At 39.9% G+C, this 16814-nt stretch overlaps 1 protein-coding gene across 3 annotated transcripts in view; it reads left to right on the forward strand.

Moving 5' to 3' along the window:
* Positions 1-16814, forward strand: part of kif6 (kinesin family member 6) — a 56837-nt gene that overhangs the window by 17846 nt on the left and 22177 nt on the right. For all 3 annotated transcript variants that reach the window (XR_011686908.1, XM_071471310.1, XM_071471311.1), the window contains 4 exons: positions 1792-1895; positions 3472-3577; positions 7521-7677; positions 12198-12395. Coding sequence is in view for 2 of the 3 variants with exons in the window: in XM_071471310.1 (XP_071327411.1) it covers positions 1792-1895; positions 3472-3577; positions 7521-7677; positions 12198-12395 (565 nt within the window). In the remaining variant the exon portion in view is untranslated. The remainder of the gene's footprint in view (positions 1-1791; positions 1896-3471; positions 3578-7520; positions 7678-12197; positions 12396-16814) is intronic.

Genomic DNA, 16814 nt, shown 5'->3' on the forward strand with positions numbered 1-16814 from the left:
CTCTGACTCTCTGACTGGTTTTGTCTTTTCATCTCTCTGCTAGAAGAGGCAATGCTTTTCTAAATTGGATCATTTAGTCTGACCTTTGACTTTGATTTAGTTTTCACGGACCTTTGGCTCCCTCGCAACTTTGTGTCAGACTGTGTGTGTGTCACTCTAGCACACAGTCACAATTTTCTGTTGTATTTGCTTTCCCCCACTGAGACAGTTCCACTCTTTCAGTCTGCTTTAGTATTTTGCAGTGTGGTCAAATTCAGTGGTGATAGTTAAGTGAGATTTATACTGAAGTGGGTCATGTGAGAAAAAGAACAATTGCCGCTTGTTTTTTTAGGTGGTTTAGTGTGTTGTTTTGTGGCGTGATTTGTGCAGATTTTTATTACAACTGGTCTGGCTTCTTCTCAATAACCACACCATCCATTGATTTTGGTGTTGGCCAGTTTCCCCTACCATTAACATATAATTGCACATCTCTATTTAGATGTAAAGTATTCCACTCTTGGACCAGTTCAGTTTTCTCAAGGGATGTGGCACATGAATAAATGCCAATTTAATATCTTGTATAACTACCTGCAGAGAAATCAAGCTGTTGCTTTTAATTAGGCTAATCAGTCAGTAGGGGTTGTTCCATCAAAATAAGGGTGCATGTCAAGTGGGCGCACCTATAACCTCTAGCTCCAGGTGTAGGCCCAGAGATTTAGGATTTAATCCCACTTAATAGAGCAATGAAGAATTAAATATGAAATCAACTGTTAATGATGCAGAAAACCGACCAGCAAGTAATGCATTTGTTGAATTAATCAGCATTCTATTTCCAAAAAAATAAAATTTGTCTATATAACCTGCCACTTCCACCTTTATACATCTCATTAAAACACACAGCACAACTAATACACCATTTTGAAAAGGTTCTGTCCCATCAGAGGAGCTGTTATTATCAGAATCTGTTCTTTATAGCTGTCCCTGCATATATGCAACATCAGTATGATCTGAGCTCACTAATCCTTTAGGGGCTAGCTAGACCTGTGCATACATGGTCTATTGTTGTGGGCTGTTGTATAGGTTATATGTCATCAAGACCAGGACTTGATCTGGATACATTTGTTTTGGGTGAATTCTGCTTTAATGCATCAAGTAGCTTCTTGTCATATATTCTGTTTAATCAAAATGGCACTTGAGAGCCTACCTGTGCTCACCAGCTACAGTACCTGGGCACATATTAAGAAATGTATTGTGATCAGTTTTCAGTGGAATGATGCTTTAGGCTGTTTATAAAAACATTGTCTCCTGATCACGATTTTTGGCATTAGACACTTGTGCTGTTCCTGTTGTTCATTGCAGCAAAGACGTCTATCTGTGTACTGAAAAAGCTGTGTGTGGGCATGGTGAGATATTATGCTTTTTACATATATAGTAACCAGACCCGAACAACAGTTACTAACAGCAACCAGCCTGTTGGCTCAGTGTGCAAGGCCTTAACCTAACACGTGTGCAGGACGTGTGCAGCAAGAGGTTTTATGTGTCCTTTTTCTTTTGCCACCGTAGCTGTTGAATACTATTTTATGTTTTGCTTCTCGCATTTTCTCACTGGAGCATTCAGTTGTCTGGAATCACTTAAGTATGTCCTCAAAATGCATCAGCAAGATAAACCACAAGATAATTTTCTGAGGGATTGTCTCATCAGTTGGCAGGTGCAATATATTGTCTGTCTGCATCTGCATGAGTGTAAGTGTGTCTCTTTTTGTGTTTTTTTTAATATGTGTATGTGCTCTGCTTTTTGTGTGTGTATTTCAGCTAATAGCACGTCTGAAAAGGGAGATTGAGTCTCTGAAGGAAGAGCTGGCCATAGTGACAGGAGAGCAAAGAGACAACCAGCTGACTGTGGAGGAGATCCAGAAGTACGTCCCCTGCTGTCCCCTCATTCCTCATCTCTTTAGCCAGTCTCTGAACATTACCTGCACATTATGGACTGTGATGCTATCTCCAGATTTACAGATAATAGATAAGGGGAAGCAACAAATTTGTCCAGAATTAAATCAGAATCTAGAGGAGCTCACAGCCAGCCTTTTGATCACAGGTATATAGTATGTATGTTTGTGTATTTGTGTATAATGATGTGACCTCAGTGAGCCTCACTGGACAGTGCAGACCTGTATAGTGCTGTGATGGCCCCAGCCCTCTAGGATGTTTAAAACATGCCTCAGATCCAGGAAGAGAGCAGATCTTTTTTTGGACTCAAAACCCAGAGATTCTTGAGCAAATATATTTCATGATTTATAGATGTTTGGACTTTGCCTAAAGTGCCTACATAACTTATGCTGTTGGCTATGCATTGATGCTGACTTGAAGCCTGATTAACTGAGGTTCAACCAGATCTAATGCAGTTTCCCAGGGCCCTGCTTCAGCCAGGACTGCTTTATTTCTGCTCTTAGCTCAAATGGCAGAGGGACCCTGTCAAGTAGGGCCAGAGTTCAGCCCAGAGGTTCCCCTGAGGGCTTGACACATCCAGTGCTGATGTATTTACCGCGCCTTGGCCCCATCAGCCCGCCTTTTTATTATTTCCTTTCTGCCCGGGTGATTATCCTCGATTTCCCCTGTTTGTGGTCAAACTCACAGAGGGAGCCTTTAATGATGTCTGTTGTGACCGCATTCACTGGACATGCTGACTTTTATGTTACTGCCTCTCTAGTTTATGCCTTGACTCATCCCCATTACTGAGTGATTGCACATCCTGGTTTATTTGTTGCTGCATTTCCAAATGCAGATTTTTGTCTCTCCAGAAGTCTGCTGAAATGTGCTGCCTTTGGTGCTGTATCAATCCATTTCCATACAAGTCAATTCAAATTTGTTTTTCTAAATACAATATTAGTTTGCTAGATTTGCTACATAACATGTTGCGTCACATCTTGGAAAAGCTATTTGGAAACTATCAAATTGTGGCATTTGATATTTACAGATGATATTTTTTCTCTTACAAAATATTGTACATGGCATTGAAGGGCATTCTCCAAAATCCAACGTGTTTCAGGGGCCTGAAACAAGACCGCTACGTTTGTTTTAAGTCCTTTGTCATGTAAACCTAGCGTGTTTTTCTGCTAGACACGTTACAGCGGAAAATAAAAACCGCACGCTGTTGTGCCTACATTGGATCCGTCTGGACCATTGCCTGCTGGTCTTTTCCAGTGGCTGGTTCCAGAGCGTGAAGAACCAATGTTTGGACTATCATCCAGTGATAGTTTATCAACAGGCTGGCCCTGCAGAGCTGGAACACACATTTAAGTAAATAGTTTTCTTTGACCAGACCCACATTTTAAACACTCCTCAAATATAGATCTTAACTGTTTGAGGACCTGTTGAGCTTGTGCTAAGTGTGATGGAGAAAGATTATAACATGGAATGTGGAATAGGTTTCAGCTTTGGTAGGTTATCACGCTGTCTGTGTACGTGTGTTTGTCTCTGTGTCTGTGTGTTTAGGTTAGAAGAGCAAGTCAAGGGCTTTCTGGATGACCTTGATCCAGGTGCGACACTGTCACTGGGACCAGATATGAGAAAGGTCCAGTACTGTTTCTCCCTGCTGAAGGTAATATTCACAGTTGTCTCTTCATGTACAGTATGTGAATGCATGTCTCCCTGTACAACTCCATCTGTGTCTGTTCTCTACATAGGCATCATTCCCTTATATTTGTTCTCCCTTCTTCTTTCCATGATAAGATCCACCATGCTACCGTAACAACAAAATATATTTTCAGTTCAGGTTACTATGCTAGTTAATGAAAAAAAAAGATTCATTTCTGATAACTGGTTAGTTGGGAAGTGTTTTTTGTTTTACTGTGAGAGTGTGTGACCAGAGGTAAGAGTACAAATCTGATCAGTGAGGTGTCAAACCTGATCTCTTCCTCACATTCCCCTTCATCCATCAGCTCCACTGTGACCAGATGACTAATAACTTCTTCTTCTAACTAGCCCCCCCTACTGTCCTTTCCTGAGAGATGCTTTACTTTGGAATTGACTTAAGTTTCCTTTCCTTTATTTGTGTTTGTTGTTAACACAACTGAAGATGAGTCTCATCAGATTGCACAATGTACTAACTTACTTACAGGAAAAGCTGAAGGTTTACATGATGTATTCCTCAGGTTTAAGCATAAAACAACTGGAAATCTTGTGCATAATACTATTCATTACCAATCAATGAAAACATACTTTTGTCTGGACAAAATCTCAGATATTGGAATGTCTTACTCTGCGCGCTGGCTAGAAAGTGAAAATATTTGGAGATCCAGTGATACTGTTTCATCCAGTGCAGTTGTTTTTCCCATGACCTGACTTAAGTCTAGACATTTGGTGTTTTACAGTTATTTGCCACCTAATTAGATGCAAGGTGTAATGTTGACATGTATTTGTTAATTTGTGTATTTAAACCAGATCTTCTGAAGAATTTGCACCACAGCTTGAAAACTAAGCCTCTGCCTTGGTCAGAATAAACAAGTCGTTTGCCGATGTCACCTTGGGACTCAGGGACCTGGGACAGTGATGAGGATAGACATATACAGCCGTCCTCAAAATTATTCATACCCTTGTTAATTTTGTGATTTTTTATTTTTGCGATGAAACTAATGCATTTTTGTCAAGTTTGTTTATGAATTATATGTGACCAACAAGTGAAAGAACGACAACAATACACAATTCAAGAAACTCTTAAATTCATGGGTATTTTATTGTCGGATTACCAAAAAATGCCATGTTCAAAATTATTCATACCCCTGGCAATATCTCAACAAAAATGTCCCAAATGTGTTCATCTTTGTCCCAAAGTTATTTCATGATGTCTCATTGGAATGAATACCTTTTTTGTTGACCAAATGTTAAACAAGGTTAAAAAAATAGCATCTTTCCAGAAGAGTATAAATAGTGGGAAAGTGTTCAGGTCATTGTTAATCTCTGGTCATCATGGTAAAGAAGAAGGAGCTCAGTGAGGACCTGCGTCAGCGTCTTGTGCAGGCCCACAGTGAAGGAAAGGGTTACAAGGCCATTTCCAAGCAGTATGGTGTCCCTGTCTCAACCGTCCAGAGCATCATCAACAAGCACAAGAGGTTCAACACTGTCAAAAACCTCAGTGGGCGTGGCCGAAAGTGTAAGGTGTCCCCCAAACTTGCCAGGAGAATCTGCCGAGAGGTCAACACCAACCCACGGACCACAACCAAGGCCCTAATTCAAACCCTTGAGCAGACAGGGACAAAGGTGTCACGGTCCACCATTGAGCGAGTTTTGCACAGAGGAGGTCTCCATGGACGTAAACCTCGGAAGACGCCGCTGCTCAGGAAAAAACATCTGGTAGCTCGCCTGGCCTTTTGTAGAGGTCATCTGAAGCAAGATCCCAGCTTTTGGTCAACCATCCTGTGGTCTGATGAGACAAAACTGGAGTTATTTGGCCATATGGATACCCAGTATGTCTGGAGGAAGAAAGGAGAAGCCTATAGACCAAAGAACACTGTGCCCACTGTCAAGTATGGTGGTGGAAGCATAATGCTGTGGGGATGTTTCTCTTCCAGTGGCACAGGCAATCTCGTCAAGGTCCAAGGTATCATGAAAAAGGAGGATTATATCAGGATACTTGATGAAAATGTCAAGGAATCTGCTGAAAAACTCAAGCTTGGCCAAAACTGGATGCAAGACAATGATCCTAAACACACCGCCAAGGTAGTCAAGAAATGGTTCAAGGACAATGACATCAGTGTCCTGGAATGGCCAAGTCAAAGTCCTGACCTCAATCCAATTGAGAATTTGTGGCATCACTTGAAGACCAGAGTGATGGCGAGGAAACCAACCAACCTGACCCAGCTTGAGGCATTCGCCAAGGAAGAGTGGGCCAACATCCCACAGGAGACGTGCAAGAAGCTTGTGGACACGTACAAGAATCGTCTGGAAGCAGTCATAAAGAATAAAGGCTATGCCATTGACTATCAAATAAAGACGATGGACTAGGGTATGAATAATTTTGAACATGGCATTTTTTTTGGACTCCGTTAATAAAATACCCCAGAAATGATTTTTTAAAATTATTTTATATTGTTGTCATTCTTTCAATTGTTGGTCACATGAAGCTAAAACACAAATTTGAAAACAAGCATTTATTTCATCACTAAATGAAAAAAATCACAAGAATCAGCAAGGGTATGAATAATTTTGAGGACGACTGTACATGTACATTTCATTATCATACATTTCATGGCTAATTATTGGATCTTGGCAGTAAAGAATTTGTCATGTATGTATTGTTTATAACGGTGACGTCTGGACATAATTTTGTTTTGGCCGTATGCCTAATCCACTGACAATGTGTCATGGACACTGCCATGGAAAAAGGTTTCAATTGCATGTTGTTTGCAGAATGTTGGGAGAAAACAACACTTCATTCAGTTTTTGTTTCTGGAGAAAGTCAGAGTGGTTATAGCTTTTATTCAACATTTGTCAAACAGCAGCCGATGGCTGCTAAATGAGCATAGGGAAAACACTGCACTGCTCACACTGTTCCTGTGCTCTGGTTTGGTTGGAGTTGGAGCAGTCACCAGAAGTAGTTCCAGATCCCACTTGAATGTCTGTTTATCACTCCTTCAGTTTGTTATGATCCACAAACTCTATCCCCTTTTCAGTTTACATTCCTCCGAGCATCACCCCAGTCACACTCCAGTGATTCTGTAGGAATTTGGATCTGGTTTAAATTTGATTTCCCTCTTCTTTGTTCTCAATGCAGGCTAGCTCTTCCACACTCAGCTCTCCGCTTCTCATTGTTTCATGGTGATGAACAAATACCAGAATGCGTGCCTGTAATTTTAACTTTTCAGCACTGCAAGCTTAGATGTGCAGTGTGACCTCAGTGATTAAGCACTTTATGTATGTTGTTGCACTGCAGTGATGACATGAAACTGACAGGCTATTTTCAAATCTGGAGACCATCAGCCCAAGCTCCAGTGTCTTCTTCAGTGTGCCTCCATACATGGCCCCCAAAAAGTCTGGGACCAGCCTCATCCCTCTGCTTTATCTACTCCATGTGGAAAAGAAACTCCAGTGCTTTAACATGTTTCCCACCTGTCTGTAAAGCTGGAAAGTCATTGAAATTTAGGACTTATATTGCGGACATGGAAAAGAGTGGAATTAAATGAATGTTTAGGGAATATCACAGGATTTATAAGAGCAATGCTTTTCAGGATTACTTTCCAGGTTCTTTACATTCATGACATTAGGTGGTAGTTTATATTGTAGATATTAACCCAGCAAATAGCAGATCCAGCTGTAGTAGAAAGCAGGCTGCTTTTTCCTCTAAAAGTTTACTGAGCTGTGAGTTTAGGTCATTTAACTGCATAATAAAGACTGTTATTTAGATACATGGTTTGGTTGAATGCAACTTTCAGCAACTAGTATGGACAAACAGATCTAATTCTTTCAAATATTTGAATCCATATCAAAAACGGGAAAATGGATTTTCTCTTAACTGACATTAACAGTCATTTATGGTTTTTGTATAGATAATGATTCTGGACAAGCAACATGGTGGAAACCAGTGCATTCATGGGCAAGAGTCACCAGCAGCAGCGAGAGATGAAGTCATTGAAGACAGCCACCACAGTGCAGCAAAAGTGGCCAAATTAAAGGAGCTACTGACTCAGCGTGATAATGAAATCAGTATCCTTTGACATGGTGCAGTCAGACTTTGTCTAACTATGATGACATACCACATGACTACATAGGATGTTTAGTCTAGTGGTCAAATTAGACAATATGTGATGAGATCATTTGTGTGATAATCTCATCTCTGTCTGCATGCTTTAGTATACTGATTGACTGAGACAAGTTCCTGCCTCCCACTGCAGACACCCTGTGTTTGATTCCTTGTAGCTGTATTTCAGGCTTTTTTGGGTTACTTTAATTGGACTCTTGTCCCTGTCACTGCACCAGCGACCCCAAATGTACCTGCACATTCAGTTCCAGTTAAAAGAAGCAGCTGACAGCACTAGGAAGCAGACTGCAGTTTACACCCTTCTCAGATGAACAGTGGTGCAGACACAAGGAGTACAGTGTCTATGGAACTGGCAAATAAAACTGGGAACAATTTGGGAAAAATCTTCAAGAATAAATCTAGTAAGATAGGTCTCAACATAAATTTAACTTTGTGACTGCATACAGGCTCACATGTTAATCACACTTTTTATCCTAAAGTAAATCTGCCTGAGTTACTGCATGGTTGGATCACAGTGCTTTACAAACATAAGTTAGAAAATGTAAGTAATCTTGCAATCAAAGCCAGCATGAAATGTTGTTTTACTGTGTATGTTCAGATAGATCTTCATCTAATGACTTCAGTTAATCATAATTACTATTAATCATAATTATTTTCATTTGAATATTATATTTCTAATGGCTTTATGGGATTATTCTTCCCTCAAGCCCTCTTGCTGTGGCCTGTCATTAGATCACAGCACATTAGTCGGAAAATTGAGATGTCTGCTTGATTATTTCACCACAAAAACCTCAGCTCTCCAAAAATAAATAGACTATTATCATGCAGATATTTCACTGTAGTATTTCTTGGATCATGTATATGTAATGTGAAATCCTCTCCTCTTTGTAGTTTTTCCCTCTCAGAATATCATATGCTGGTTTGACTGGCATGATGCAAATGTAATTGCCAAAATTTCTACAGTGCGTGTTTAAAAGCACATATTTCAGCAAGTAATGCTCTAGTGACCATATTGCTTTTATGTTCTTTCATCGTGAAGCTTGTATATAAGGTTGCAGTAGCCCAAATTGTCAATCCCTCAGTCAGGGTGGTCTGTCTGTAGCATGCAACACTATAGCTATCTAGATTCAGACCATTTCTAGGACTTAAGTTTGTGTCTGCTAGCTAAATCCCCTTGGTGCTTTCTCTGTCTGTATAACTGTCCAACCCCCTCAATCTACTCTACTAAAACCTTTACTGGGAGGAGGCTTTGGTTTCTGTTCAACAGACCTACTGTTCCCAGACTGATGCTCTCTCACCGGGTTAATAATGGGAGAGTTCCCCGTAAAACAAAAGTGTGTATCCCTACCTCGTTGTCTCGTTGTCTTTATAAGAACTGGCTTTAGTCAAGTGTTCAGATCTCTGCCTTGGAACTCAGATCTGTTTTACATCCAAAACAAGTGTGCTAGTTTTTTTTGGCAAACAATATAGAGAATGCAAATTTGAAAGCATTTACAAAACTGGGGCTTTATTAACCACTCATTCCTCAGTTTTCATTCAGTTCATGTGTCGATGCATTGTGTTTTGGTAAAATATTATGTGTTCTGTAATCACCAGTGTAAAGCCCACTGCTGATGCTGGCCAGAGCTCACTACAGTTCTCATGGCCTTGTCAGGGTCTGTTGGGTGTGTAGGCCTACATGCTGGCCTAATGAAGTGCCAGACTTGACTACAAGATATTGCTCGTATGAAGTCACTGGGTCCTTAGAAACATTAGGATTCTACCTCTGGAGGTTCGAATACACTCCAGACTTCATGTTAATCCTGCTAGATAAGATATCTTTTTCATTTTGACCTGATGGTGACACTGGTCAAAAGGTAAAGTTTTCACCAAATTTTCTGAGGACCATGACCATCCATACCACTTTTAATGACAATCAGGACAGTAGTTACAAGAGGCCTTCCAAAAGACATGTCAGAATATGTTGCTTGTAACCTCCCTCCAAAACCAACATGTATATTTGTCTTATCTGACCCCCCCTATCAGCAGGACAACATCATTTGTCAGTGTGGTCCAAAACAGTAACAAATCCCTGTTGCAAAAATAAAACTGTTTTATTATCTTACATCTTTGTTAATGTTTATGCACAAAAAGGACTCAGTGAGTAGTTTATCTTAGTAGTACTTTGTCACTTGAATGTAAACATACATTATTTTGCTATTGTGTTTTTCCTGAAATTACCAATGTTGTTTCTTTGGAGGATGGGCTTGTGATTGTCAAGCTTGTTCTAAGCCTAAATGTTGGAAAAACTAAATCCTCAGGCCAGGGGCAAAGACGTAGTAATGACTAGAGACTAGATGTCCTCTGTTGTGATAATGGTTCAAATTCTCGTTACTAGAAGAAACTAGTGGATTTGCTATTAGTCGCTTCGCTCCATAGTGTTTGCTTTGTAGAAACCTATACTACTAAAACTTACCTCAAATACTGTAGAGGAGGACAAAATGTTCTTCCTTAAGTTTTTTTATTACTCATAACAAGCTATTTGTGGCACCACCGAGACAGTCATTGCATTTTTGCCAGCTGTGGTAATTTTAAAGACTTTTTCTTGATGTCCTATTATGTCTGTTTCATTTTACCGTATAACAGGAAGTGACAAGAGGGATGTGGAGAGATTGAACGGACATCATGAGCTGAGTCTGACAGCATTTTGAGTGCATGGCATGTGAAGCAGCTCATAGATCTAACATTTAACCCCCAAGAGAAATCTTTCTTCATATACTACAAATCTATGGTCGTATTCAGCATGAATGAAGATATCAGATGCCAGGGATCTCAATAATGGAAAAACCTTGTGAACAACAGTCTGAAGTAATGGCTTGTATGAAACAATGACAGAAAACCCACAGAAACAGTCATATTTTTTCTATAAAATCTGGCCTCTATAGGTCATTTGGAATTGTGTCGGGTTTAGATTTTGGCAGTGTTATGAAGACTGCATGGTTGGTTTCCTTGGAAATTGCAATTGGAGACTCGGCTTCTTCATGTTATTGTTCCCACTGACATCCCCTTTGTATTGGCTTACAGGGATATAAATTAACTTTCTCCAGCTCCTTCAAAACTATGTCCATTCATCATCCAAAATAATGACAGTCTGACTTTTCTTTCTTTGAGCATCCCAGATTATCTGCTGTGGTGGTCAGCAGTTTCACTTTGGCCACAACTACATGTCTGCGAATCTCATGATAGACCCATGCTTGAAGAGCAGACTAATGTGTTGACTTTAAATTATGGGTTGTGATTAGGCCATCAAACACACTTATTACAGTGGAAAAACAGGAGGCAGGAGATGGATGAATATTTTATGAGACTATAATCTTTTATTCATGCAGGTAATGTATATGAGGATCAGGACTGAAGGTTAGACAGGCTTTTTTTGACAAGCATAGTTATTATAGTTAGCTAAGCTTTTGTCCCTTCACCTTCTAACCTGTGACAAGCTTTGATTTCTTGCTTTTGTTGACAACTTAAAAGCAGTTTTGGCAGCTGTTTTGTAAAATATCTTGGTCATGTTTTTCTCTACTTCATAGAACGCTCTGTTAGCAGTGCTGACAGGAAAAAAAAATGTCTTCCCCTGTCTCACCAGTGGTGGAAACAGCAGAGAGTTCCTTATACAGTAAAAGTCACTCTACAAGAAGCGTAGCAACCAGGCGTCAATTTGATAATCAAATTTGAAAGTGCTGAACGAAATTGTGCCAGCTGAAAGCAGTTTGAGTAGGGAGTTGAGTTGTAGAGTGTGGAGTTGGAAGCCAAGTACAGTATGTGGAGCAGAGGAAGCGATTATAGTAAATTGTCCAATGCACAGAGTCATTGCATATGGAGAAGTGAAACGTGTCATGGCAATAAAAGTATGAACAAGATCTAAGCAGCAGTTTTGCCTTTCAGTCTTCTCTTGCAGCCACTCAGTTAGTGTCTGTCACACTCGCACAAGTGCAACCAGACGTACACACACATCTACACTCAGACTCAAGTAGACAAACACACACAGCCTCATCACTGGGAGAAGATTTGTGGAATCTTGGCCTGGTCTCCGCAGCCTCTCTGGCTCCTCCTCTCTCCACTGATTCATCCCAGACCGTGACATCTCCCCGAGCCTGTAAGGTCAGACACTGAGCACATGTCAGCACGCTGCCATTATTAAAAGCCCACAAAGAAGCCTGTTGCCTGTAGGAAATCATTATGGATGCTGCTGTACCTTCTTGTCTTCTTAGAGTATTTTGTCACCTTAAGCTACCTTTCATAGCAACTCAGTCTAACAGTAACTTTATTTTAAATATTTGGATATTAGCTATTCTTATATCATGAAAAGTGTATTCAGTCACATTCACATTAATTAATCATACATCCAATAATGACATTAATCCTTTTATATCCATGCATCCATACACCAACTTCTGCCCAAAGAAAAGACTTAACTCAATGCCTATAGGTATTCTAGTTAAGATGTTGAAGAAGGAGAAGAAAAAGGCCCAAGATGCTGCTGCTCAGCTTGCTAACATCACCAGTGGCCAGAGCCAGGCCTCCCAGAATGCCTCAAGGTTGTCATCAATGCCACTGTTGAGTGAAGACAGCACAGACACCATCTCAGCCAACCATGGAGGACGAGCAATGCAGTACATGAAGAGAGGTAGAAGCTTTATTCTTTTTTTTTACTTGTCTTTCTCAAGAAAATTGTTGAAAATATTTTGAATTTTAAATATTTAAAGTAATTTTGAAAGATGATAAGGACGCTGCATTAAAGAGTTGGTAATTACCAAAGTACTTGGTAATTAATGACTTAATTAATGAATCTTAAAATTACAACTAAAAGGTTTCTAGACTGGACTTTGCCTCCATCCGATACTGTCATTTCTTTGTCATGTGTTTTTTGTGAGTTGGGTGAACAAGCCCTATATGACTGCACTATTTGAGCAGCATGGTGGCTCAGTGGTTATTTCACAGCAAGAAGTGTCAGGTGTGAACCCCACCTGGGCAGCTGTGGCCTCTCTGTGTGCCGTTAGCCTGTTCTCTCTGTGTTTGTGAGGGCTTCCTCCCACCCCAATACACATACATTTTAAGTAGAAGCTGAGGCTGCTTACTGCTACAGTAAGAGTAAGAGTGGTTCAAAAGCATTGCATAGGGACTAATAAAGTACTGTATAAATAAAATAAAAATTTCACAGATGTTGGCTCTATTAAACGTGACAGTCAGTCATTCTGTGCTGGAAGAAGCCATGAATTTGTGATAAATTAGGTGCTAAGAGTACAGTCAGTGATCTCTCTTGATTGGAATGTGGGCAGCTCATTGTGGCCAGAGCTGCTGATTTTCAGCGTGTCTACTGAGGTTGCCTGTCGGGTATGACAAATCCTTTATTTCTGGATTTTACTACATGACAGCTGATGTCCCAGAGCCCCCAGACTGGCTTACTTCTAAACAATGTCATCAGTGGGATTGCATGTATTTAGGAGTTTCCTCTGGAGGTCATTCAAGTGGCCCAGTGCAGTCATGTCAGCAAAGCAACCTTAGACAGTACAGTATATTAAACCTGTAATTTGTTGCTGATGAGTTTAAAACCTATAATACTCAGTGGAACATGAAGTAGAGAGTATGGGCCAAGATGCTGCAATGTAAACACAAAAGAAACTGTTCAGACATGACAGGGATAACAAACCTGGATCACTACATTTGACAAAATGTTTGTTCCATTTAGAGGCAGCATGTCCACATCAAATGTAAATGTTAAATACCTCTTTGTTTATATCATTTTACTCTAATATGAGAATATATATCTCTAAACATGCTGGAGGATATTTGTGCATCTTTTATATACATGAAAATTACAAATATGATCTAGTTAAAGAGGGGTCTGTTTTTCATAGATCAGATCCAGTAACTAGCAGATTACTGTGACATGTGGTCTTGAATTGAGTGTCATCACAGTGTTGCAGTTGGTTAGGGTATGTCCTTGTAGCGTTGCCATTGCACATCCAAAGGCTTGGATAATAATGTCACTGAAGAGAAAGACCCAGAAATAGTAGAGTAAGTGGCAGAGATATCAGATTGCAGCTTGTCCTGGATGGTCAGTCTACTTATAGTGTTTGTAGAAATGAATGTTTAAATGTTACAGGAATGTGGTGGTCGCTGAAAGTCAAGCCAATCAGGCTTTGAGATATGCTCCCTACCCAGTGGCAGCATTTGTTTGGCTTTTCCTGTTTAATTCTGGTTAAGTGAAGCCTTAAGTGTGATGATAAACCTGAGCCCTTATAACGAGCTTGGTTGTAGCCATCAAGCACAGTAGTATGAGCCAGCAATTCATCAAACTGAGGCTGCGCTCCTGTCTGCGCTAACCACAGCTCCCTCATCCTCTTCGACATTTTTGTGTAATGGTGCCCAGTGTGGTAATAAGGCCAGCGAAGGGGTAATTGCAAACAGGGTCTCTGAAGGAAGATTTTCTTCAAAAACAAACACATGTTTGAACTCAGTCCAGTTAGAATTAGTAAGCGAGTAAGTCATTCATCGAGGGGACAATGAGGTCCACTGTGATGGATGGCTATAAAGCTGCGGTTTACAAAATCACTGATAAATGATGCACCATATGTATTAGTCTCTCAGAGTGGTATGTGATCTAATATGATGACCCAGATGAAGAATCATCTGGTTTATCCCACTAGAAGATTTGCTTTCACCTGGCCCTACAGTTGATCTTTTTTTATTTCATTCTTTCTCTGATTTCATGGGATGTAATGCCTGCCATGGATTCCACTTCCACTTGGTTGACCTGTGGCTGAGGCATCTGCTGCTTTACAACCACTTACCCCAAAAGCTCAGACACTGGAGATAAACATTTGATAAAGTAGCCTTGATGTGTTCTTATACATTGTAGCTATACACAGATACAGTCTTTGCAAATATTCACTGATTATTACATCAACACTGCAGTATAATATATGATCTTTAAAGATGGTTTACTTTGTGGAAAAAGCATACATGACCTACAGTGTTTGAGTTGGTCCAATTTCTTGAATGCACTCCACATAGATTAAGACTCAGACTCAAACAATGACATATTAAATGTCTGTTTAATAATCAAATGGGAAGTCACAGGTCATTTCTGTCAGACTCACAAACACAAGTCATTGTGAGGAATCTTCCTGGCTCTGACCATAATACTTGAGTCACTGAATAAACGTTGCACAAAGTTACTTTTGGCAAGAATACCCAAAAAGTCAGCAATACCGCTGACATTTTCATTGCTGTTCCCTCCCACATTGAGTGACAGGTTATTATTTAGCTTACAAATACAAAAAAAAACTGTTGACCTGGTGGAAAAGAGGCCCTTCGATGATCCTGATTATCACACTCTCATTTATGAACTGCTAACAGCATGGACAGTGGGTTCCAGTGAAGAGCTACAGCACATGATTCTAGTAGATGTCATCAGGAATTGTCACTTAGTTTGAGTGTTACTGGGAATCCATATTAAAGATGTAAGCAGTGCATAAGCACAACTGTAGCATCCAGTCCATTCAGTCCACACTGACTCAGACCTACATTGGGTCATCTCTGTCCTCAGAACCAGCTGTCCTGATAACAGCAGCTTCTAAGTGGCTGTCCAAATTGTCTTCACCAGACTGACAGCATGCAGAAATTTATTAGGCAGATAGTTTTCAAATGGGTTCCAGAGTTGTTTATTTTTTATCCTATTTCTCTGCCAGTTTCACATGCCAGTACACAGACTTGGTCCTGTGGAGATGATTTGACTTTTATCATCACATCTTGACAGAATTAAAAGTTTTGTTACTATATGGGTTGATAGAATTATATAGTAAGTCTTAATTAATAAGAATTAATGTATCAAGCGAAGAAATTGTTAGTTGGAAAACAACTCATAATTTGGGAGTGTGTTAATCAAAATAACTGTAATTTAGAAATTACATTGTTTTTAAAAAGCTGGTCAAAGAAAAAGAAAATACCATCCATTCAGATTCAGACAACTTTATTAATCCCAAAAAGGGCAATTCCTTTGTAGTTTACCCAGTCCATACACACAACTTCAAAACTCACAGGCAATTAGTTATATGACAGAGGCAACAGATCAACATACACGAGTCAAATACAAGGGAACAATAAGCAGCAGTAAAAAGTGTGAAAAACTCCTCAAAGTTCCCCAAAGACTGCGTCACTGGATCCCCAACTTATAACTCTCACACACAGGATTTCACATGTAGGGTGGACATTAAAAAACACTTAAAAACACAACAGACCAGTAGGCTACTCGTGTCGTACACTGTGAAGTGCCCTGGAAATGAAATGATGTCTTTGAGTGAACCAATTCCATCTGTGAAGTATTGTAAAGTCATTATCGACATGTGTGGGCATGGGGAATCAAAGAGAAGCTTGTCTGAAAGAGACTGAAGTTTGACCAAATCTTTACAATTTCAAGATCTACAGCAGAGATCATTCCTTACAGCCTGGGAAACAGGCTGGGACTGTAATGCTTCTGTGAAGGCTAAACACACTTCTCCTCAGGGTAATGCTTGACAGGGTGTCAGTACACCAGTTTTACACATTGTGACTCTTTGACCTGCAAAGTGAGTGAATCACTCAAGAGTGCTCCCATTTGCTATGGTTGCTTTAATTGTTCAACTTGTAGGGCAAACGCTTCAGCATTGTAGTTTAGTTGTTTGTGTTGGGACTGAGTTTAAAGATGAGAGTGCTACAGTGGAAAATTCCCCAAATATGACAGTGACATATTGCATGACCTAGTGTTACTAGGTCATGTTGTAAGTTCTTGAGAAAAATGTGAAATAATCAGCTTCGCTAGGTTCAATATTGCTTTGAGTAATGAACAGAGATGGTGTTAACAGATGACATCACCCTCACACCAGACTATACAATAACTAAATTTGGTACTTTTGCCAACAATATTGGTACTGTATATTATTGTCCAATTTGTTGTGGAAAACTTGCTACCCCTTCAGAAAAGTTCCCAGATCCTTCAGTTCCCTGCTAACAGTTACACGTCCACTCTGGAATGTTCATCCACTTTTCTCATACTTCATGAGAA

This window comes from Trachinotus anak, unplaced genomic scaffold (assembly GCF_046630095.1).
Source record: "Trachinotus anak isolate AG129_WGS33_773 ecotype Australia unplaced genomic scaffold, CSIRO_AGI_Tana_v1 ptg000033l, whole genome shotgun sequence".
In the NCBI taxonomy this organism is placed as follows: Eukaryota; Metazoa; Chordata; class Actinopteri; order Carangiformes; family Carangidae; genus Trachinotus; species Trachinotus anak.